This window comes from Dendropsophus ebraccatus, chromosome 11 (genome assembly GCF_027789765.1).
Source record: "Dendropsophus ebraccatus isolate aDenEbr1 chromosome 11, aDenEbr1.pat, whole genome shotgun sequence".
Classification (NCBI taxonomy): Eukaryota; Metazoa; Chordata; class Amphibia; order Anura; family Hylidae; genus Dendropsophus; species Dendropsophus ebraccatus.
In genome coordinates this window covers 81,972,932-81,991,362 of record NC_091464.1, presented here as the reverse complement: position 1 = coordinate 81,991,362, position 18,431 = coordinate 81,972,932, and the positions used below count along the sequence as shown (strand labels likewise).

General features: G+C 41.7%; 1 protein-coding gene across 1 annotated transcript in view; it reads left to right on the top strand.

The window, feature by feature from the left end:
* Window positions 1–18,431, top strand: part of SPECC1 (sperm antigen with calponin homology and coiled-coil domains 1) — a 242,055-nt gene that overhangs the window by 173,018 nt on the left and 50,606 nt on the right. The window contains exons 10-11 of the mRNA XM_069946097.1: window positions 4,607–4,673; window positions 14,085–14,241. Of these exons, the coding sequence (XP_069802198.1) occupies window positions 4,607–4,673; window positions 14,085–14,241 (224 nt within the window). The remainder of the gene's footprint in view (window positions 1–4,606; window positions 4,674–14,084; window positions 14,242–18,431) is intronic.

The window sequence follows — 18,431 nt, the reverse complement described above, 5'->3', positions numbered from 1 at the left end:
ATATGCAACCAGATACCGGATTCATAATACATGATAATATCACAAATACTTGCACATATTACTACCCAGGATCCCAGTGAGCTACTCCAGGTTTGAACCCTTGCAGGTACACACCTTCCTTTTACCATAAACATATGGTAACTCTTATTCTTTACCGGACTATTATTTTTCTTGCACTCAGGCGAAGCAGCGCTGGCAGTATGGATTAGTATATGGAACAAACTTTGTATATAATTATGTGAATACACTTCATCTGAATACAAATTTTAATAGGTCACTTATGCGTGTTAGGGTGCGTTCACATGTACAGGATCTGTAGCAGATTTGAAGTTGCAGATTTGGACCATCAAATCTGCTGCAGATCCTGTACGTGTGAATGAACCCTTCACATTCTGCCACGGAATTGGGTCATGGAACGGCCGGTTTCAGAAAAGATCATCCCGGCCGGTACTGCAGTACCGGCCGGATGATCTTTTGCGCCGCTGAGTTCTGATGCGAGCACATCCGTGCGCGCCCGCATCAGAACTCTCCACTGTACACTATGGAGCATGTGGCCAGAGCCGCTCGCTCCACTGTGTACACTAACAGGGGTTTTCTCTTTCAATGATTAGTGGCCGCAGAAAACTGACATGTAAGTTTCTCGTGTCGCCATTCCATAGACAGCAATGCAACGTATATTTTCATATTAATCGTATTAATATATACGTAGTGTGAACATAGCCTTATAGTGCATAGCTAAGCAATCGCCTAACTTAGGTGACTCTTTGTTTAAAAAAATAAAAATAAATAAATTTTTAATCCGCCAAAAAATTTAGACCATGTGTAGCTGGATGGCTTTAAAAAAATCTGATGTGCACATTTTTACCGCAAAAAGCATTGAAGCCATCATACCATTCGTTTAGGTACAATGAGTGTGGATCATGTACACAGCAATGCCCATTGCATGGAGCTTTTTGGGAGACTTTAGGCTGCTATGTGTTAACGTGTTTCTTTTCCACTGTATAGAAAACATGGGCCACTATTTATATGCCGATGTGTATATTTTGCCTTTAACACCTGATGTAAGAAAAAAAAAAAAAGTATATTGCAATGTATTCAACCCTTTAAATGTCCTGAAGCTGATATATAATATGGTAGAAATAGATTGTCAAAAGCAGCTTACATTGAATGGTTACATATTTGCTTTTTACTTATCCCTTTTGATAACTCACAGTTTCGAAGCCTAGTCCGACAAATATTATGTGGCTGCCTGTAGGCTCCCCACACCCAAAACTATTTGTATACTGGAAGCTACATCAGCGTGAACAATAGACTCTGCGTAGTCTCTATAAATCACAATGTGATCAAGTAGATCATGTCTTTATTCCAGTAAACCTCTATTCTTCCAACCTGCTAATTTACTAGAAATGGTCATTTATTTTGCATTGTATTATTTGTTTCCATTATATAGTGCCAACCTATTACACGTTTCCATACAGAGGACATTCCCCACCGCTGTCCCTGCCCCAGGGAACATTATGACCTCATTTTCCTATCATTTACCCAAAATAGTCACCATGAATGTGAGTGACTCACCGTGGGCGAGCACGTACAAGTGTCTATCACTACACAGCATAGATAACCAAAGTCCTCCACCCTAAAGATAGCCACCTTCTAAAAAGACTCTCTCAGTAGGGTTATGTATCCTAGTAGGGTTAGGTGTCCTATCTCAGAGTAGTATAAACTAGTGACTGAGAAGCTGAACAGAATGATATATCACTTACATTGTTCTGTACAGCTGATCCAGAGATATTCTCCTGAACAAAATGGAGGATTAGTAGTCCTCTCCATTATGTCCATGAGCTCAGTAGTCCTGGATATTCATGAGAAGCAGAAAACTCCACCCACCAGCTGCTGATTGGCAGTTATCTATCCATGCTGTGTATAGGCAGTCACCTGTCAATCAGCAGCTGGAGGGAGGGGTAAGTGGTGTGGAAAGTATCTTATTCTCCTGCATATTAGGAGAACGACAGAACAGATTGATTTAAGTAATACACTGATCTGTTCAGCATTTCTGTTACTAGTTTATGTTACCCTCATTTAAGGCGGCATAAACTTAGTGACAGATTCCCTTTAATGTTAAACAAAACAAGAGCAAGGGAAAAGTCTCTTTCTCACTGCAGCTGCTCCCTCCTTTTCTTCCTTGCCTCTTCATTCACTTACATGCATATGGACAATGGTTTTAACCTGCTGTGTAAAGCTGATAGTCTGTCCTCATCTGTGTTTCATTGAAGGTGGATTTTCCTGTGAATTGAGGGCAAGTGATCAGTGCAGGAAGTGGAGTGGGTTCTCATAGTGGAATAAGGGGGATTTTTTTTCTGTAGAGACATAGAAAATTTTTACATCAATTTTTTACAAAATTATGAATTAAAAGTAGGAGCAACGATTAAAAAAAAGTTGTAATACAGAAGTAGGAATTGGTCTGTCACTTTAGGACAGTCCCAGTGTTAGGGCTAGGGAGGATTTTCAGAGCCATCAGATAATTAATGCTCTTAGCTCATTAGGAGAGACACAATGGAATGAGATTCTGGGGGAGAGGAGCACGGCCATTGATAGTACCCCTCTATATGAATGAGAAGAGGTGATGTCATGACTGGAAGCCTTGGTGAGAAATTCCTGCTTTGTGGGAGAGGGCTTAAACTGCAATGGAGTATGGGGAACAATATGGGTATTTATAAGATGTTTTGTCCAGTTACTTCTCAGGAAAAGAATAGCTAAAAAAAGACCGTTTCCATATTCAGCACAAGTAATCATTAAGATCTGACCTGAATAAAAATATTTACTAAATAAATATGGTTTATTTAACCTTAAAGGGAATCTGTCACTAGGTTTATGGCGCCTTAAATGAGAGCAGAATAAACTAGTGACAGAAATTCTGAACAGATCGGTGTATTACTTCCATCATTCTGTTCAGCCGTTCTCCTAATATGCAGGAGTATAGGATTCTTGCCACACCCCTCCCCCCGCCCTCCAGCTGCTGACTGACAGGTGACTGCCTATACACAGCATAGATAGATAACTGCCAATTAGCAGCTGGTGGGCGGAGTTTTCTGCTTCTCATGAATATCCAGGACTACTGGGTTCATGCACATAATGGAGAGGACTACTTATTGTCCATGTTATTCAGGAGGAGATCTCTGGATCAGCTGCACAGAACAATGTAAGTGATACATCATTCTGTTCAGCTGCTCGGTCACTAGTTTATGCTACCCTGAGAGAGGACACCATATCTCTGACAGTCTCTTTAAATCAGTGGCATAAGAGTACTGCATTTAACTCCAGAGTACGCTGGTCTTGATAAATTCCTCCAAAATGTATATTTGAGGTGATAGTAATGTGATGTGTTGTAACTATATAAATCCTTAAACGCACCTTGTTTTAAGGAAAAAAATAACTTTTCCCATATAACAAGTTTTTATTGGTTTGGGTGTAATTGCCTAGATTGTGACCGGTCAGGAGGGGAGGGGGGGATTCTGTTTCCCCGCTCTGTGTCATGTGACCTAGACAGCCTCGTAATGTAAGTCTGGTGTGTGTGTGGGGGGTCTTGGTCATACAGAGACAGAACACGGAGACAGGGACACAGCAGCTGGTCTCTTTCTGCTTGTTGTTCTGATTGTTCATGGTCCTAACACTCAAATCTCAACTAATAAAAATTTGTATATATCTCTGTGACGTGGCTTCAGCTTGAGAAAATTTGCTCTCCATTCCCCCAATCAAGAGTGAGTGCTGAAGTCTTTCGGCTGCAACGTCTCTGGCCACATGTAATCTGTGCACGTCCTGACCTCCCCGCCCTCCAACTTAGGCTATGTTCACACTACGTAAAAGTACAGCCATTGGCAACAACGGGCGTACTTTTTGAGGAGCGCAACATAACCTTATCATATACGCTCCGGCCGGGATCCCATACGGGGCCGCAAATAACTGACGTCAGTTTTCTGCGGCCGGAATTCACTGAATTCCAGCCGCAGAAAGACCTGTCAGTTCACTGTGCGTTATGTGAAGCTCTGATGCGGGTGCGCGCTAATGCGCCCGCATCAAAGCTCTGCGGCCGGACGGATCATCCGTCCGGTACTTAAGTACCGGCCACAATGATCCGGCCAGAGACCGGCCGTTCGTTACCCGGCCGGGTCACGGAACGGCCTGTCTCTTACGTAGTGTGAACATAGCCTTAGACTGCTAAAGCCTCATTTATAGACCACCAGTACTGTTGGGTGGCATGCAAACAGAGAACCATCAATGCCACCTATAACCCAACCCTTGGAGATGGATTGGTACTAGGTGCTTCTTTATCTGTGTCTTGTATACTTCAAATATTTTTTTTTTTATCATTATTTCCTTATTTATGTAGCATATTGTGTTTTTTTTCCCTCTATGTTCTGTATAAGAGGATGCTGGAATTATAGGAAATGTCGGCTGTGACTTGTCATACGGCATACAGATTCGGGCTCGGTTACGGATATTTAGTTTAGCCTTTCTTGGAAAGACCAAGAGTATTATATTAGTGTGAAAAGCGTTTAGGTGATTTGTTTTGCTATGTTTTAGTAATCCACCTCTCCTTCTATCACAGAGACTCTCGGCTTCCAGCATCGCCAAGCTTTCCAGTAAAGACACCGAGAAGCAATTAGATTTTACAGGTAAGGTGCTGCCAATAAATGAGGCTGTTTAGTAATCATAGAAGGAAGCACTCCGCCGCTTACAGTCACTTGAACACTGGCCAAATGGTCCTTTTTTTTCTTTCTGTAGCTGTTAAGATGTGCGTGCCTGGGACACTGTCCAGATTCTATTTTTACCACTGGCTCTATAAGAGAAAATCTGAAAGTATTTGTAAAGTCCGGATGTGTCTATTTTCAGACAGTATTCATACAACTCAATAGGAATCATTGTCACTAGGCTTGGGTGCATTGTTGTAGGATCCCGTAGCTATATGTTTTATCAGGCTTCCTCTCGTGTATTTTGCTTTATCCTAAATCATTTCTCCATGTCAGAAAACCCACTGGATGCGATTTGTAGGGTGTCACAGCATCATCTGGCTGTACGTGTGTTTTCCCATTTATGAAGAAGAACAGGGAAGACATTACTTTTACTTTTAAAGGGAGTTGTTTTTTTTTGTTCTTTTTTTTAAAGAAAAGTTTGTAAGTTAGTATATCACCATCTTATTACCTCGTCCATCTAGTCTTCTCTTATATTTACTTTTTATGTTTTTTCGTAAAATAACAGCTTTACATTCATTCATGTTTACATTCATTCATTCATTGTGGATTTACCTACCACATCTGCTGGAGATTTGTTCCAAGCATCTACTACTTTTTCAGTAAAGTATTTTCTCCCATTGCATCTTATTCCCCCACTTACTGACCTCCTTGTTCTGGTGTTTTTCATTTCTTGTAAAGGACACTTCCCTCCTCAACCTTATTTAACTGTTTAGTATATTTACAGGTTTTCATTGTTCCCGCCTTTCAGTTACTTCCTATACCCTACATGTTTTTCTTTAACCCCTTCCTGCGTCAGAACGTAACTCCGCCGCAATCCCGGCTGTTATCTGTAGCCCGGGACCGTGGCTAATTATACATTTAAATGCAGCTGTCAAAACTGACAGCTGCATTTAAATGTACTTTGTGCCCCTTTCCCTGGTGTCTTGTGTGGGGGGGATCTCTCCCCCGCGATCACATCTGCTTACCAAGCCGGGGCTCAGCGTCACACTCCGTTTTCCTATGGCCCTAATGTACTGTAATTGCTTGTCTTTCTATTACCTCAACATACATAAGTTTCTGTGTAACTGTAACTTTTTATTAAAAGAGAAGCCCGGTGCATTATAAAATCCTGCAGCCGGCAGGGGGGGAAATTGATTTCAAGTACTAACTCACCTCAACCCGTGCCCGCGGTAAGCAGTGGGAATGGCAGCGAGACCCCCGACGGGCTCTGTGGTCTCTGGAGCTGACACATCACGACCCAGCTGATGGACTGTCCACTCAGCCAGTCAGTGACTAGCATGGGACGCCGCTCCAGTCACTGATTGGCTGAGTGGCCAGTCCATCAGCCGGGGCAGGAATTTTCACAAATGCCTTCTGGGAAGGGGGGGGGGGGGGTGCTGCTTACTGTGGGCACGAAGAGAGCTAAGTTAGTACTTGTAATAAATTTCATTAATTGAAAATTCATTGAATAATGAATGCTGCCCGGCCTCCTGCTCGCTCTGCTGTCAGCCAGTGTTTCTGATTGCAGATCAGTCCTCTGTAGGCAGGTTATGTCTGAAAGAAACACTCAGCTATAGTTGAATCTTTCAGCCCAAATGTGTTGTGGCTGTGGTCTAGGGGTAACTCACCTGTCTAGAGACCTTCCAGCGGTTCATTCTCTGGTTCAAATCCCCTGATGGAAATTAAATTAAGGCATGTATTTATTTATTTATTTCTCATTATTCTATCCTTTTTAACCCCTTAAGGACAGAGACAATTTCGATTTTTGCGTTTTCGTTTTTTCCTGTAACATGTATAACTTTTTTTTGTATCTGATGGCCTGTAAAAAATTCAAACCATTGTTAACAAATATATGTTCCTTAAAATCGTTCCATTCCCAGGCTTATAGCGCTTTTATCCTTTGGTCTATGGGGCCGTGTTAGGTGTAATTTTTAGTAAAATTTTTCTGAAATGCGCAATTTTGCACTTTGGGATTTTGTTGCGCTTACGCCGTTTACTGTGCGAGAAAAGGAATGTGATAAATTAATAGTATGGGTAATTACGCACGCAGCGATAGCAAACATGTTTATTTATTACATGGGAAAAGGGGGGTGATTCAGACTTTTATTAGGGGAGGGGGCTTTTGATTGAAAACATCACTTTTTTTTTTTTAACTTTTACACTTATACTAGAAGCCCCCCTGGGGTTTGGATTATTCCCCCTGGGGTTAGGGTTATTCCCCCCTGGGGTTAGGGTTATTCCCCCCTGGGGTTAGGGTTATTCCCCCCTGGGGTTAGGGTTGTTTCCCCTAGGGTTAGGGTTATTCCCCCCTAGGGGTTAGGGTTATTCCCCCCCTGGGGTTAGGGTTATTCCCCCCTGGGGTTAGGGTTATTCTGCCTGGGGTTAGGGTTATTCCCCCCTCGGGGACTTCTAGTATAAGTGCACTGATCTCTCATTGAGATCTATGCTACATAGATATGCAGCATAGATCAATGAGATCGGCACTCGTTTGCTTTCGGCTGCTGCAGCCAAAAACAAGCGAGTGCCAAGCCGAGATCAGCTCCATTTTGGCGGAGACCCTGGCCGGCACCAGACACGGAGATCGCTCCTCCGGGACAACGATCTCTGCCACTAGACACCAGGGAACAGCTGTATCTTATTACGTGATTAGCGGGCACGGCGATCGCACCATGCCTGCTAATAGCCGCGGGCTACATGCGGCACCCGGAATCGCGGCGGTTCCTAACGGGGTCGCCGCGCAGCCCCGTTCTGAACGCCCTTACCGACAACAGGGCGTAAATATACGCCCTTTGTCGTTAAGGGGTTAAGGCTATGTTCAGACATTACAGACAAACAGTATTTTTGTTTAGTATTTTGGTCAGTATTTTGCTACCAAAACCAGGAGTGGATTGAAACATAGAAAGGCTATTGAAATTGAGCAGATGGCCGTCATTTAATCGAAAATATTGTCTGTTTTAAAATAACAGTAATTATTTGCCATTAAGTGGCTGCCATCCACTCAATTTCAACAGCATGTGAACATAGCCTCTTCAATCCACTACTGGTTATGTTTGCAACATACTGAGCAAAAATACTGTGTATGAACATAGCCTTAACAATGATACAATAATGAGAAGGGAAAAAAAGACACCTATTTCATGTCCATCAGGGGATTTGAACCAGAGACCAAACTGCTGGCAGGTTACTAGACAGGTGAGTTACCCCTAGACCACAGCACCTACACAGTTTATTTGACATATAACCTGCCTACAGAGGACTGATCTGCAATCAGAGACACTGGCTGACAGCTGAGCGAGCAGAAGGCCGGGCAGCATTGATTGTTTATAAAGAAGAGGGAGGAGGAAAGAATGGAGAAGTGTGGCACAAACAACTCCTCTTTACCTCTTCATTACAGTAGGAGATGTGAAATTGTGCATAATGCACTATATGGAAAATAAACAAAAGTCACCATGCTTACTAGGGGACTGCCAACTCCAGCACACTGTCAGCACCTTAGGTAGAGCCCGGGAGCTGACAGATTCCCTTAAAGAATCTAATAATTGGCCATTCAGGAGTCAGATGAAATCCTGAAACAAGATCTGAGGTCTATAAATGTACAATGCTGGCATCATGGACTGTGTTTTTTGGATTCAGTTTCATTAAGTATATAATCATAGAGACGGCTGTATTGTCTTGTTTTCCAAGATTAAATCCCGCTGGACAGGTTAGGATTTTCTTTTCTCAACATCCATTACCTCAATAATAAGGTATAATGTGAAATATTTCCACATGAGCTTCCATTTACTGTATGTGCAACTCTTGACCTGACTTCCATTTTCTAAAGAGTTCTGTCAGTTTGATGTACTGTAGGTAGGGCTGTAGTGAAAACAGGCACAAACATTGGGTTTTTTAAAATTCAAGATTGTCTAGGATACTGTTCAATGTAAAAAATGGTCATCTGGAAAATACGAGATTTATGTCCCCCCTAAGGGTCCTATTGCAATAGCTGAACAGGCCAATATTTTCCAGCCATCATCCGATGAGCAATTCAATGCTTATTCATAGTGTAGAGCAAACCTGTCAAAATGTTCGGGTTCGGCGACGTTATCTGGATCTGAACGCTCAGATTCTCCGCGACTGTAGAAGGTGGATGCAGCCCTGGGGAGTCCTGGAAAACATGGATACAGCCTAGGGCGGCATCCAACTTTGGCAGTGGCGGGAAATCATACACTGAGGGGGAGATTTATCAAACATGGTGTAAAGTAAAACTGGCTCAGTTGCCCCTAGCAACCAATCAGATTCCACCTTTCATTTTTCAAAAAGTCTGTGAGGAATGAGAGGTGGAATCTGATTGGTTGCTAGGGGCAACTGAGCCAGTTTCACTTTACACCATGTTTGATAAACCTCGCCCTGAGTGTTCTGGTCCGGATAACGTCACTGACCCCCAACAATTCGTTCCATGCTACTTATTTATGCTGTCATTGTCCAAAACTTCAGCCTCCCTGAAGTGCCAGGTGTTTAGTTCTCGGAGACATGGCCAAGGAAGCCCCAGTCCTGAAAACAAAAGGAGGTGAACGTCAAGAGTGGGCCAAGAAATATCTGAAGATGGTTTTACAAAGGTTTTACGGACTGATGAGATGTCTCAATGGACCAGAAGGATGGGCCCGTGGCTGGATCGGTAATAGGCAAAAGCAAATTGGACCTTTTCTTGTTGAAGTCCAAATCCAGTCCCAAACCTACTTCCAGTTATAGGAGACACTTTAAGCAGGGGCTCTGGAAAAACATCTATCATTTTAGTAAACCCTGATTTTTATGCAGGACCATCACATGCATCACAGTGTTCCACCGCATGGATAGCAGTTAAAGGGTTACTCCGACAAAAATCTTTTTCTTTCAAATCAACTAGTTTCAGAAAGTTATATAGATTTGTAATTGTTATTTAAAGATCTTAAGTGTTCCCATATTTATCAGCTGCTGTATGTCCTGCAGGAAGTGGTGTATTCTTTTCAGTCTGATACAGTGCTCTCTGCTGCCACCTCTGTCCATGTCAGGAACTGTCCAGAGCAGGAGCAAATCCCCATAGAAAACCTCTCCTGCTCTGGACAGTTCCTATTTTGTGCAGAGGTGGCAGCAGAGAGAACTGTGTCAGACTGGAAATAACACACCACTTCCTGCAGGACATACAGCTGCTGATAAGTACTGGAAGACTGGAAATTGTTAAATAGAAGTAAATTACAAATCAATGTAACGTTCTGAAACAGTTGATCTGAAAGAAAAGGATTTTCAATGGAGTACCCCTTTAAGGATGAAAGAATAATCATATGACCCCCTGCCTTATCTGACCTAAACCCTATTGAGAAAAAGTCCTTTTTAAACTAGAGATTTATAGTGTCTGAATATAGATTCAGACACTATAAATCTCTACTTTAGTAAGGACCCCGGGAGCCTCACACACAGCTGCGGCGCCAAGCAGGTAATATATGCTCCGGGCCGGGGGCTGCGTGTGGGTAAAGGGGCCAGGTCACATACTGGCAGATATGTAACCCCATTAAGCTTCACTGTACCAGGATTCGCTGCGGAATTAGCTGCAAACTCTGATCCATGCTGCAAATCCGGTACGTGTGAAGCTACCCTTAATTTCATTGTCAGCTGCCAGGGGGGGGGACATAATAAACAATTATTACTTACCTCTCCCCGTGCCTGTGAAACACTGGGGGGGGGGACATGTAGTTAATTCACTTTACACAGTATACTCAGTGACACTGGAGGGTCGGCTGGGCAATGTGTATTTTCTTTATAAATGTCAGCCGATTATATGTGTCCAGAGTTTACTGCCAACTGTAGGACATAATAATAGAAACCAGCGGAGTCCCAATAATGTTTGGCCCAGAATACAAGGGCTGCTTTGTGTTCTTCCCATTAAAAACAGAAGTGATGTAATCGGAGAACAGAGGCTGCAGTGTTCACACAGGACGAGGGGATGGGAAAAGTGCGGAGAACTTAGGGGAAGGCACCCTGAATCTTCTTCAAAGTATTTTGGTCACGGCTGTAGAATCTTAGCTGTCTCTCCTGTTAGAAGAAAACGTGATACTCCCGTCCTATTGTAACTCCCAGTGTGGGCAGCTTCTTCTTACTAGACAGCAGTAAAAGGAACTCCAGATTTAGCATATAAAGATTAATCATAGTAGAGTTGTAGCCAGGAGTTCTATCATCTAGAACAAAAATTATGTCCCCCGAAGCACTACTTCTAGTGTCTAGTACCTGGACAAATGCCCAGTACCCCCCTCCCAATTCCTAAGTTATACAAATTTCCAATACTACTTACTTAAAGGGAACCTGTCACCATGAAAATGCTACCTTATCTATCAGCATCATGTTATAGAGCAGGAGGAGCTGAGCGGATTGATATATAACTTTAAGGGAAACGATTCAGTATAACTTGTAAGATATTGATTGAAATCTCTGATGTTTCCATGCTAAAGAGTCCAGTCCATTGAGTGACCCCGCCCACTGGACTCCTTAAGATAGCATGAGCAGGGATTTCAATCAACATGTTACAAGTTATGCTGAATCTTTTCCCATTAAGATATACGTCAATCTGCTCATCTCTTCCTGCTCTATAACATGATGGTGAGAGATAAGATTGTCTGTATAATTTACTTCTATTAAAAAAAAATCTCCAGTCTTCGAGTACTTATCAGCTGCTGTATGTCCTGCAGGAAGTGGTGTATTCTCTCCAGTCTGGAGAACATGAGAGTTTTTCTATGCGGATTTGCTACTACTCTGGACAGTTCCTGACATGGAAAGAGGTGGCAGCAGAGAGCACTGTGTCAGACTGGAAAGAATACATCACTTCCTGCAGGACATACAGCAGCTGATAAGTACCGTATTTCTTTTTATTAGAAGTAAATTACAAATCTCTGGCACTTTCTGACACCAGTTGATTTAAACTATTTTTTTTTTTTTTTTTCTAAACTACCCTTTAAGGCTGCTTTGATATTGGCAGTATTGTGGTCAGGGTTTTACACCAGTATTTGTACACCAACCCTGTCATGTGTAGTGGACCCTATCCTGGTTTTGGCTTGGGAATACTGCCAGGTGAAGATGGCTTGAAACACATTTGAGTTGAATGACTAAAATTGATCACCTCACAATAATAGCGCCTGGCAGGAGTTGGGGTAGTTGGGCAGTAAATGAACAGTCAGTTTTTTTCAGCTGATGAATTGAAAGAAGAAAAATGGACAAGTATAGAAAAGGGAGGGGGGCAAGTTGGGATGGACTGGTTCAGCTCATCTCCAAAACACTAATTCTTGTGTGGTGTTTCCATAATGTGTCTGTACAGTAAACAGATCACTAATCTCGGGGAGACCAGTCAAAGAAGATACTGTCAGCTGTCAGTTAAAGCGCTCAATGCAGTGAAATCCTAGCTGCATTGGCCCCTGGGAAATACTGTATGCAGAAAGAGTCTGTGGGGCCTCATTTAAGGGCCCTGAAACCGGGGATTAGCCTGATATCTCTCCAGGGAAGGACCCAGCCTGGAAGGAGACCTGGCTTTGGTTTTCTCTTTTGTCCTTGGACTCGTAAATTGAGTTGGATATTGACTGAAGGGACCACTTAATATGGTGGTTTTGGTGGTCTCCCTACAGGAGCCGTCCCTTGGCTAGGTCCTTTCCTGGAGGGTTATTTGGCTACTCTTGTGTTTCGGGACTCTTAAAGGGGTTATCCAGTGCTAGAAAAACATGGCCACTTTTGCACCACTCTTGCCTCCAGATTGGGTGCGGTTTAAAACTCAGTTCCATTGAAGTAAATGGAGCTTAATTGCGAACCACACCCTACCTGAAGACAAGAGAGGGGGAAAAATTGCCATTTTTTATAGTGCTGGATAACCCCTTTAAATGAGGCTCCACAGACTCTTTTTGCAGAATATATATGTGAAGTCTGCTGGAACAGCAAGTCCAGTCCACATAGGCCTCACTTCTTCCTAACTTACAGGACCTGCTGCTAATGTCTTGGTACCAGATACCACAGGACGCCTGCGGAGGTCTTGTGGAATCCATAGATCAATGGGTCAGAGCCGTTTTGTTAGCATAAAGAGGACAATATTAGGCTGGTTGTAGTAATGTTATGGCTCACTCTCTGCTAAGGCTAGGTTCACACTGCGTTTTCAGCATCCGTTTAACGGATCCGTTTTTTTTAACGTCCAGAAAAATAGGGTCAGCAACGTTTTTTGGTCCGTTTTGGTCCGCCAAAAAAAACGGATCCGTTTTTTTTTATAATGGAAGTCAATGGAAAAACGGATGCACACAAATGAATCCGTTTTTTGCAATCCGTTTTTCATGCGTTTTTTGCAAAAAACGGATGCGTTAAACGGATGCTGAAAACGCAGTGTGAACCTAGCCTAAGCGGGTTTTATTGTGTTTATTCCTTACTTTTGTTTCCCCACATTTGACAACCTGTGAAAGTAGAGTATGTGCATTATTTTTTTTTTATTTTTTTTTTTGTGCACAAAAAATTGTTTATTTTTTATTTTAGAGAGGACCTTTTATGTTAACTCAGAAATCTCTTCTCCAGTTTCAGCCCTTTTGATGATGATCATAACTAGCGATGGTCCAAACCTGCCGAGGCTTTATTTTGTAGTAAAAAAAAAAAAAAAAAAATGAAAATAGCACATAACATAGTCCCTACATGTTTAAGGCTGTCAGCCCTTAATCATGGTTGTCGTGTACTACACCAAGAGTTGGAGTGGGGGTCACCTGACTCCCTAGCTCCTCCCCTTTCGGGTACGATTAAAACATAGAAAACCACTGTGACATAGAGCAAACATGGACAGCTATATACATAACACAACAGATAGTTACATTAAATCCATCAAAAATACAATACACAATGGGTTACATTTGTATATACAGCAACCAATAATTAAAAAAAAAAATTATGAGAAAAAAATTATTAAAAAAGCAGCTATTTTTTAACTACAAGATAAAGGCGTAACAGATTGTAAGTCCATCGTGCTGCTGGAGTTTCTTACCATATAATGATGATAATGCAGGGGAGTTTCCCATCCTATAATAAATCTGTTGTGCACCTTAGATAATTGCTATGCTTTGGCTCTCTATAGCCTCACAGTGTGGCTTTCATCTAGGATTCATTTCTTCTAAATGGGCAATAAAATACATGAATGTTTTCTGCATTAGAATGTGAATGTTGACTCCTCTCCCCTTCATTCCGCACAGACTGCTTACACTTCTTTCACTACCCGTCTGCTATGTGTGTAATACTTAGCTGTAAGATACGATTACCGTAACCTGTCATTATGTATTTTTGTGTATCCATTGCCGTATTTAAGAAATAAGTAATAATTTGATTTATATACAGATAAATTGAAAGGACAAAAAGACGACCTGACTCCAGATCGGTTTCCGCGCAAGAGTCCCTCTCTGGAGTCACTTAATACTCACACGTCATTAGGTTTTGGATCAAGAAACTCTTCACCTTTTGTGTTGGATTCTTTATCACCTCAAAGTAAACTCAGGTAAAGTACCATATTGTGTCTCTGTGCTGGACTGGTTTCAGGTGACCCTTGTTGACTTCAACTTCACAGTGTATGGTTACCCAGATAGCAGTGAGCCCCTAAGTCCATTGTCCAATCGCAAAAAGGTAAATTCCTGGCACTACCGAGGCTCACGTCTGCACTAGTTGAGACACGAGTAAGGTATCCCGCTGCGATTGGCCCAGCAAGTGTCTGGAGTTGCTCATTAACAGGTTCACAGTCTGAGGATCACATACATACAAGAAAGGTGGCACTCACCAGACTTTACTTGCAAATGACAAACTTTATTCCATAGAAGGAGGGGTCATGAACGCTGACAAATGTGTGGCTACAGCCATTATTGGCAGGAAACAGCTGTAGCCACTTGTCAGCGTCCACAACCCTGCCTTGGGATGGGATAATGTCTGTCATTTGCAAGTAAAAAGTCCGGTGAGTGCTACCTTTCTTGTATGTACATCTGCTGAGGATTGCTTGGTTCTGTTGCCAACCCTTTGTGGCTGCATATACAGTAATTCAGGATTTTTTTATATTTGATTCGAAATCTCAATCCAATCAATATGACTAATTCGAGGCTATGTTCACATGTGATGTTTTATTAATCTCGATTGTGCATTTTACAGTAATTTTGACGCTATTCAATGAGATCAACTCATATTGTTTGTGTTATAAAGGACGAAGCTTCACAGGTACAATTCATGTGTTGCAAAGTTGCGTTAGTGAACGAAAAAAACAATTGGCCAATTTAGATGAAACATAGGGACGCAAATTCAACTAAATATTTTCTTTTGACCAGCATGTTGTTTCTAATGTCTTGTTAGACGCCATTGTGGCGTCACATTTGCCACATCTATGACCGCGAGCTGCACCTCCTTAAAGGGGTTGTACACCAAAAAAATTTTTTCTTTCAAATCAACTGCTGCCATAAAGTGCCAGAGATTTGTAATTTACTTCTATTTAAAAATCTCAAGCCTTCCAGTACTTATCAGCTGCTGTATGCCCAACATTAAGTTGTATTATTTCCAGTTTGGAGAGCAGGAGAGGTTTTCTATGGGGATTTGCTGCTGCTCTGGACAGTTCCTGACCTGGACAGAGGAGGCAACAGAGAGCACTGTTTCAGACTGGAAAGAATACACCACTTCCTGCAGGACACACAGCAGCTGATAAGTACTGGAAGACTTGAGATTTTTTAATAGAAGTGAATTACAAATCTCTGGCACTTTATGGCACCAGTTGATTTGAAAGGAAAAAAAAAAATTGGTGAACAACTCCTTTAACCTTTTGTTTATATAACAGCTATACTTACTTGTGTCCAGGTCCACTCTCCCGAAGGCTGCTACATAACAGCTATACTTACTGTATCCAGGTCCAGTCTCCTGAAGGCAGCTATATATAACAGCTATACTTAATGTATCCAGGTCCAGTCTCCTGAAGGCAGCTATATATAACAGCTATACTTACTGTATCCAGGTCCAGTCTCCTGAAGGCAGCTATATATAACAGCTATACTTACTGTATCCAGGTCCAGTCTCCTAAAGCTTTTTAGTCTTTTACTGGTTAAAAAAAAAAAAAAAAAGAGACTAAACACATGAAGTCACGGCCAGTACAAAGAGTCACGGCTCAATCAATTCCATGACTGTCTTCTCTGTCAGTGTGCAGATGACCAGGATGTCCTGCCCCTTTTTTTTAACCAGCACAAGACTAAAAAGCTGCCTTCAGGAGACTGGACCTGGATACAAGTAAGTATTTTTGTTTTAAAGCATGATAAAAAAAAAACTAATGTAAATTGCAAAGATGCTTTATATCACATCCCCTGTTGATTTAAGCTTTGAAAGTTATAATGACAGGTACACTTTAATATATTGGTATTGACTACAAGAAGCTAAGTGTACCAATTGCTGAACGATGTTGACACAAACAAGGGGTGAAATGAGAGTCATTAGCTTTGCTGTAACTTCTTATTTTTACAACAACAACCATTAAGGGCAATGACATTGACAAAGTACAAGAGACTCCTGGGATCTCGCACATTGTTTTCCAGATCGGCTAAAACGGCTTGTCATTCATTCATTTATTTCAATTACCTTCACGTGTTCCACATCATCTTCAATTGTCCAAGGTCCATGTAATAAATGAGAGAAATTACAGAAAGAACAGATATTGACCCCTTCCCTTAATGAATCCCTGAATCCTTTATGTTGCTCCGATGCTTCTTTGCTCTTGTTTTTGCATGTTACCTTTTATTGCTCATTTTTTTTTAGGCTTTATATTGATTTATTTTCTAGAGGTTTTTTAGAGGTCATCCATTTATATGAAATCAATGGGAATCAATGTGATAATGGTAACTGATTTGTATTGTTTTTGTGTGTGTGTGTGTTTTTTTTTTCTGTCGTTTTGTCTTGTCACAAGAGTCAATCTGTATGGGGGAGAAGGTTATAACGCTAAATAAGTTATACCTTATGTGAAAAGTAAAGAGGAGGACTTGACACCAATAGGTTGCTCTATTGGCCAGTTAGAAAGTAAAGGAAACAGCAGTGTCACACAGTACAAGTACAGTAACTTAGACCAGGGATAAGAGAAACAGATCGCTGATCTCAGGGAGACCAGCCAAACGACAGGTCCTTCCCGGAGGCATACCTGGCTAGTCCTGTGTTTCGAGACTCTTTGATGAGGCTTTTTTAATATATTACAATAAAAATTCAACTTTTTATGGAGCTGTGGATCGAACTCTTCTACTTTGAACTTTCCGGGTGATGGCCCACATCATATATTCACGCTGCTCTCGCCTAGGTGTACCATATTTACTGGATAAGTGAACAGTGAGCTGATGTTGCATACATTTTGAAGTTAGACCATCCATGTTATTCTTTTTCAAACACGCTTATTATAATATATGTGTATATATATATATATATATATATACAAAAAAATGCCAATGAGCAATAGGTTGTAGTCCTATTAGTCCATGTAGAGCCCCAAATGACCATCTGCAGTCAGTGGAGAAAACCTGCCACTAAGGGCCCTATTACATGGAGCTAAGGATTGAATAAACTGTATAAATTACCTCTCTACGCTTATGGTCTTCTCCTGCCCTCCGCTTGCTTCCCGGCAGCGCGGCTGCAGCTTCAGAGCAGGTCTTTTAGCTGACAGGCTGCTCAGCCAATCACTGGCTGTGGCGGTCTTGGACAGTGATTGGCTGAGCAGCCTGTCAGCTCAGAGACTGCTGTGAAGCTGCAGTGGCGGCGCCAGAAAGCAAGCAGAGGGCAGGAGAAGACCAGCAGCATGGAGAGGTAATGTATAACAGTTTAGGGCAAGGGCGATGTCTGTGCAGCCCTTGCTAAACGTACATTGAGCCATGTAATAGGCTCGATAAACGATCACCAATCTATTAGATTGGCGCTCATTTACATTATTGATCAAGCAGCCATAGGACCCTTACTACTCAGATTTCCTGCAGCCCCACAACAGGGGAATCTAAGAATTACATAGACCCCTTTAAGATCAGTAGGCCTTCTGTGTAATACAGGACAGGTCTTTCACATCAAGAGATGCTCTTTGTCCCTCCTAGTCAAGACATGAGCAACCTGTACAGAGGATCCCCCACTATTTATCCAGAAGTCTATAACAGAGTAGTCTCATCCTGGCAGCCCTTTTAAGTAAAACTATGTAGGTATTATTTAACATGTTTAGCAAAATATCTTGTCAAGTCCAAGTTTACTTCTCAGGTAAGAAACCACGGCTAGCCGCTTATAATTATAGATCACCCTGAAGGCCCAAGTAGACATAACATATTTATAATAACCCCCTCTGTATTTCTCAATCTGCACAAGGGCTTCCTTACTCAGAGCTGCTTCTTATTAGACACAAGTTCTTTAGAGATGTAATCTTATAAGTATGTCTAGCCAAAGTGAAGAAACATTCCAGTAATGTAAAGTCATAGGCAGATTTTTTTCAATTTTTTTTTTAATATAAATTTTTGTAAACTTTATTTTGAGGGGTACCTAAAGCATTGACTGCAATGGTCCTGAAGGTCAGCCTCCCTCCACTGAGCAGACATTCAGTACCCATCCTTACATCTCAGTTTTCCTCCATACAGTAGCCTTTGTGATTATATTTGTAAATCATTGATTTACCAAAAAATTACTAATTTCTACAAAACAAAACCCCAAAATAAC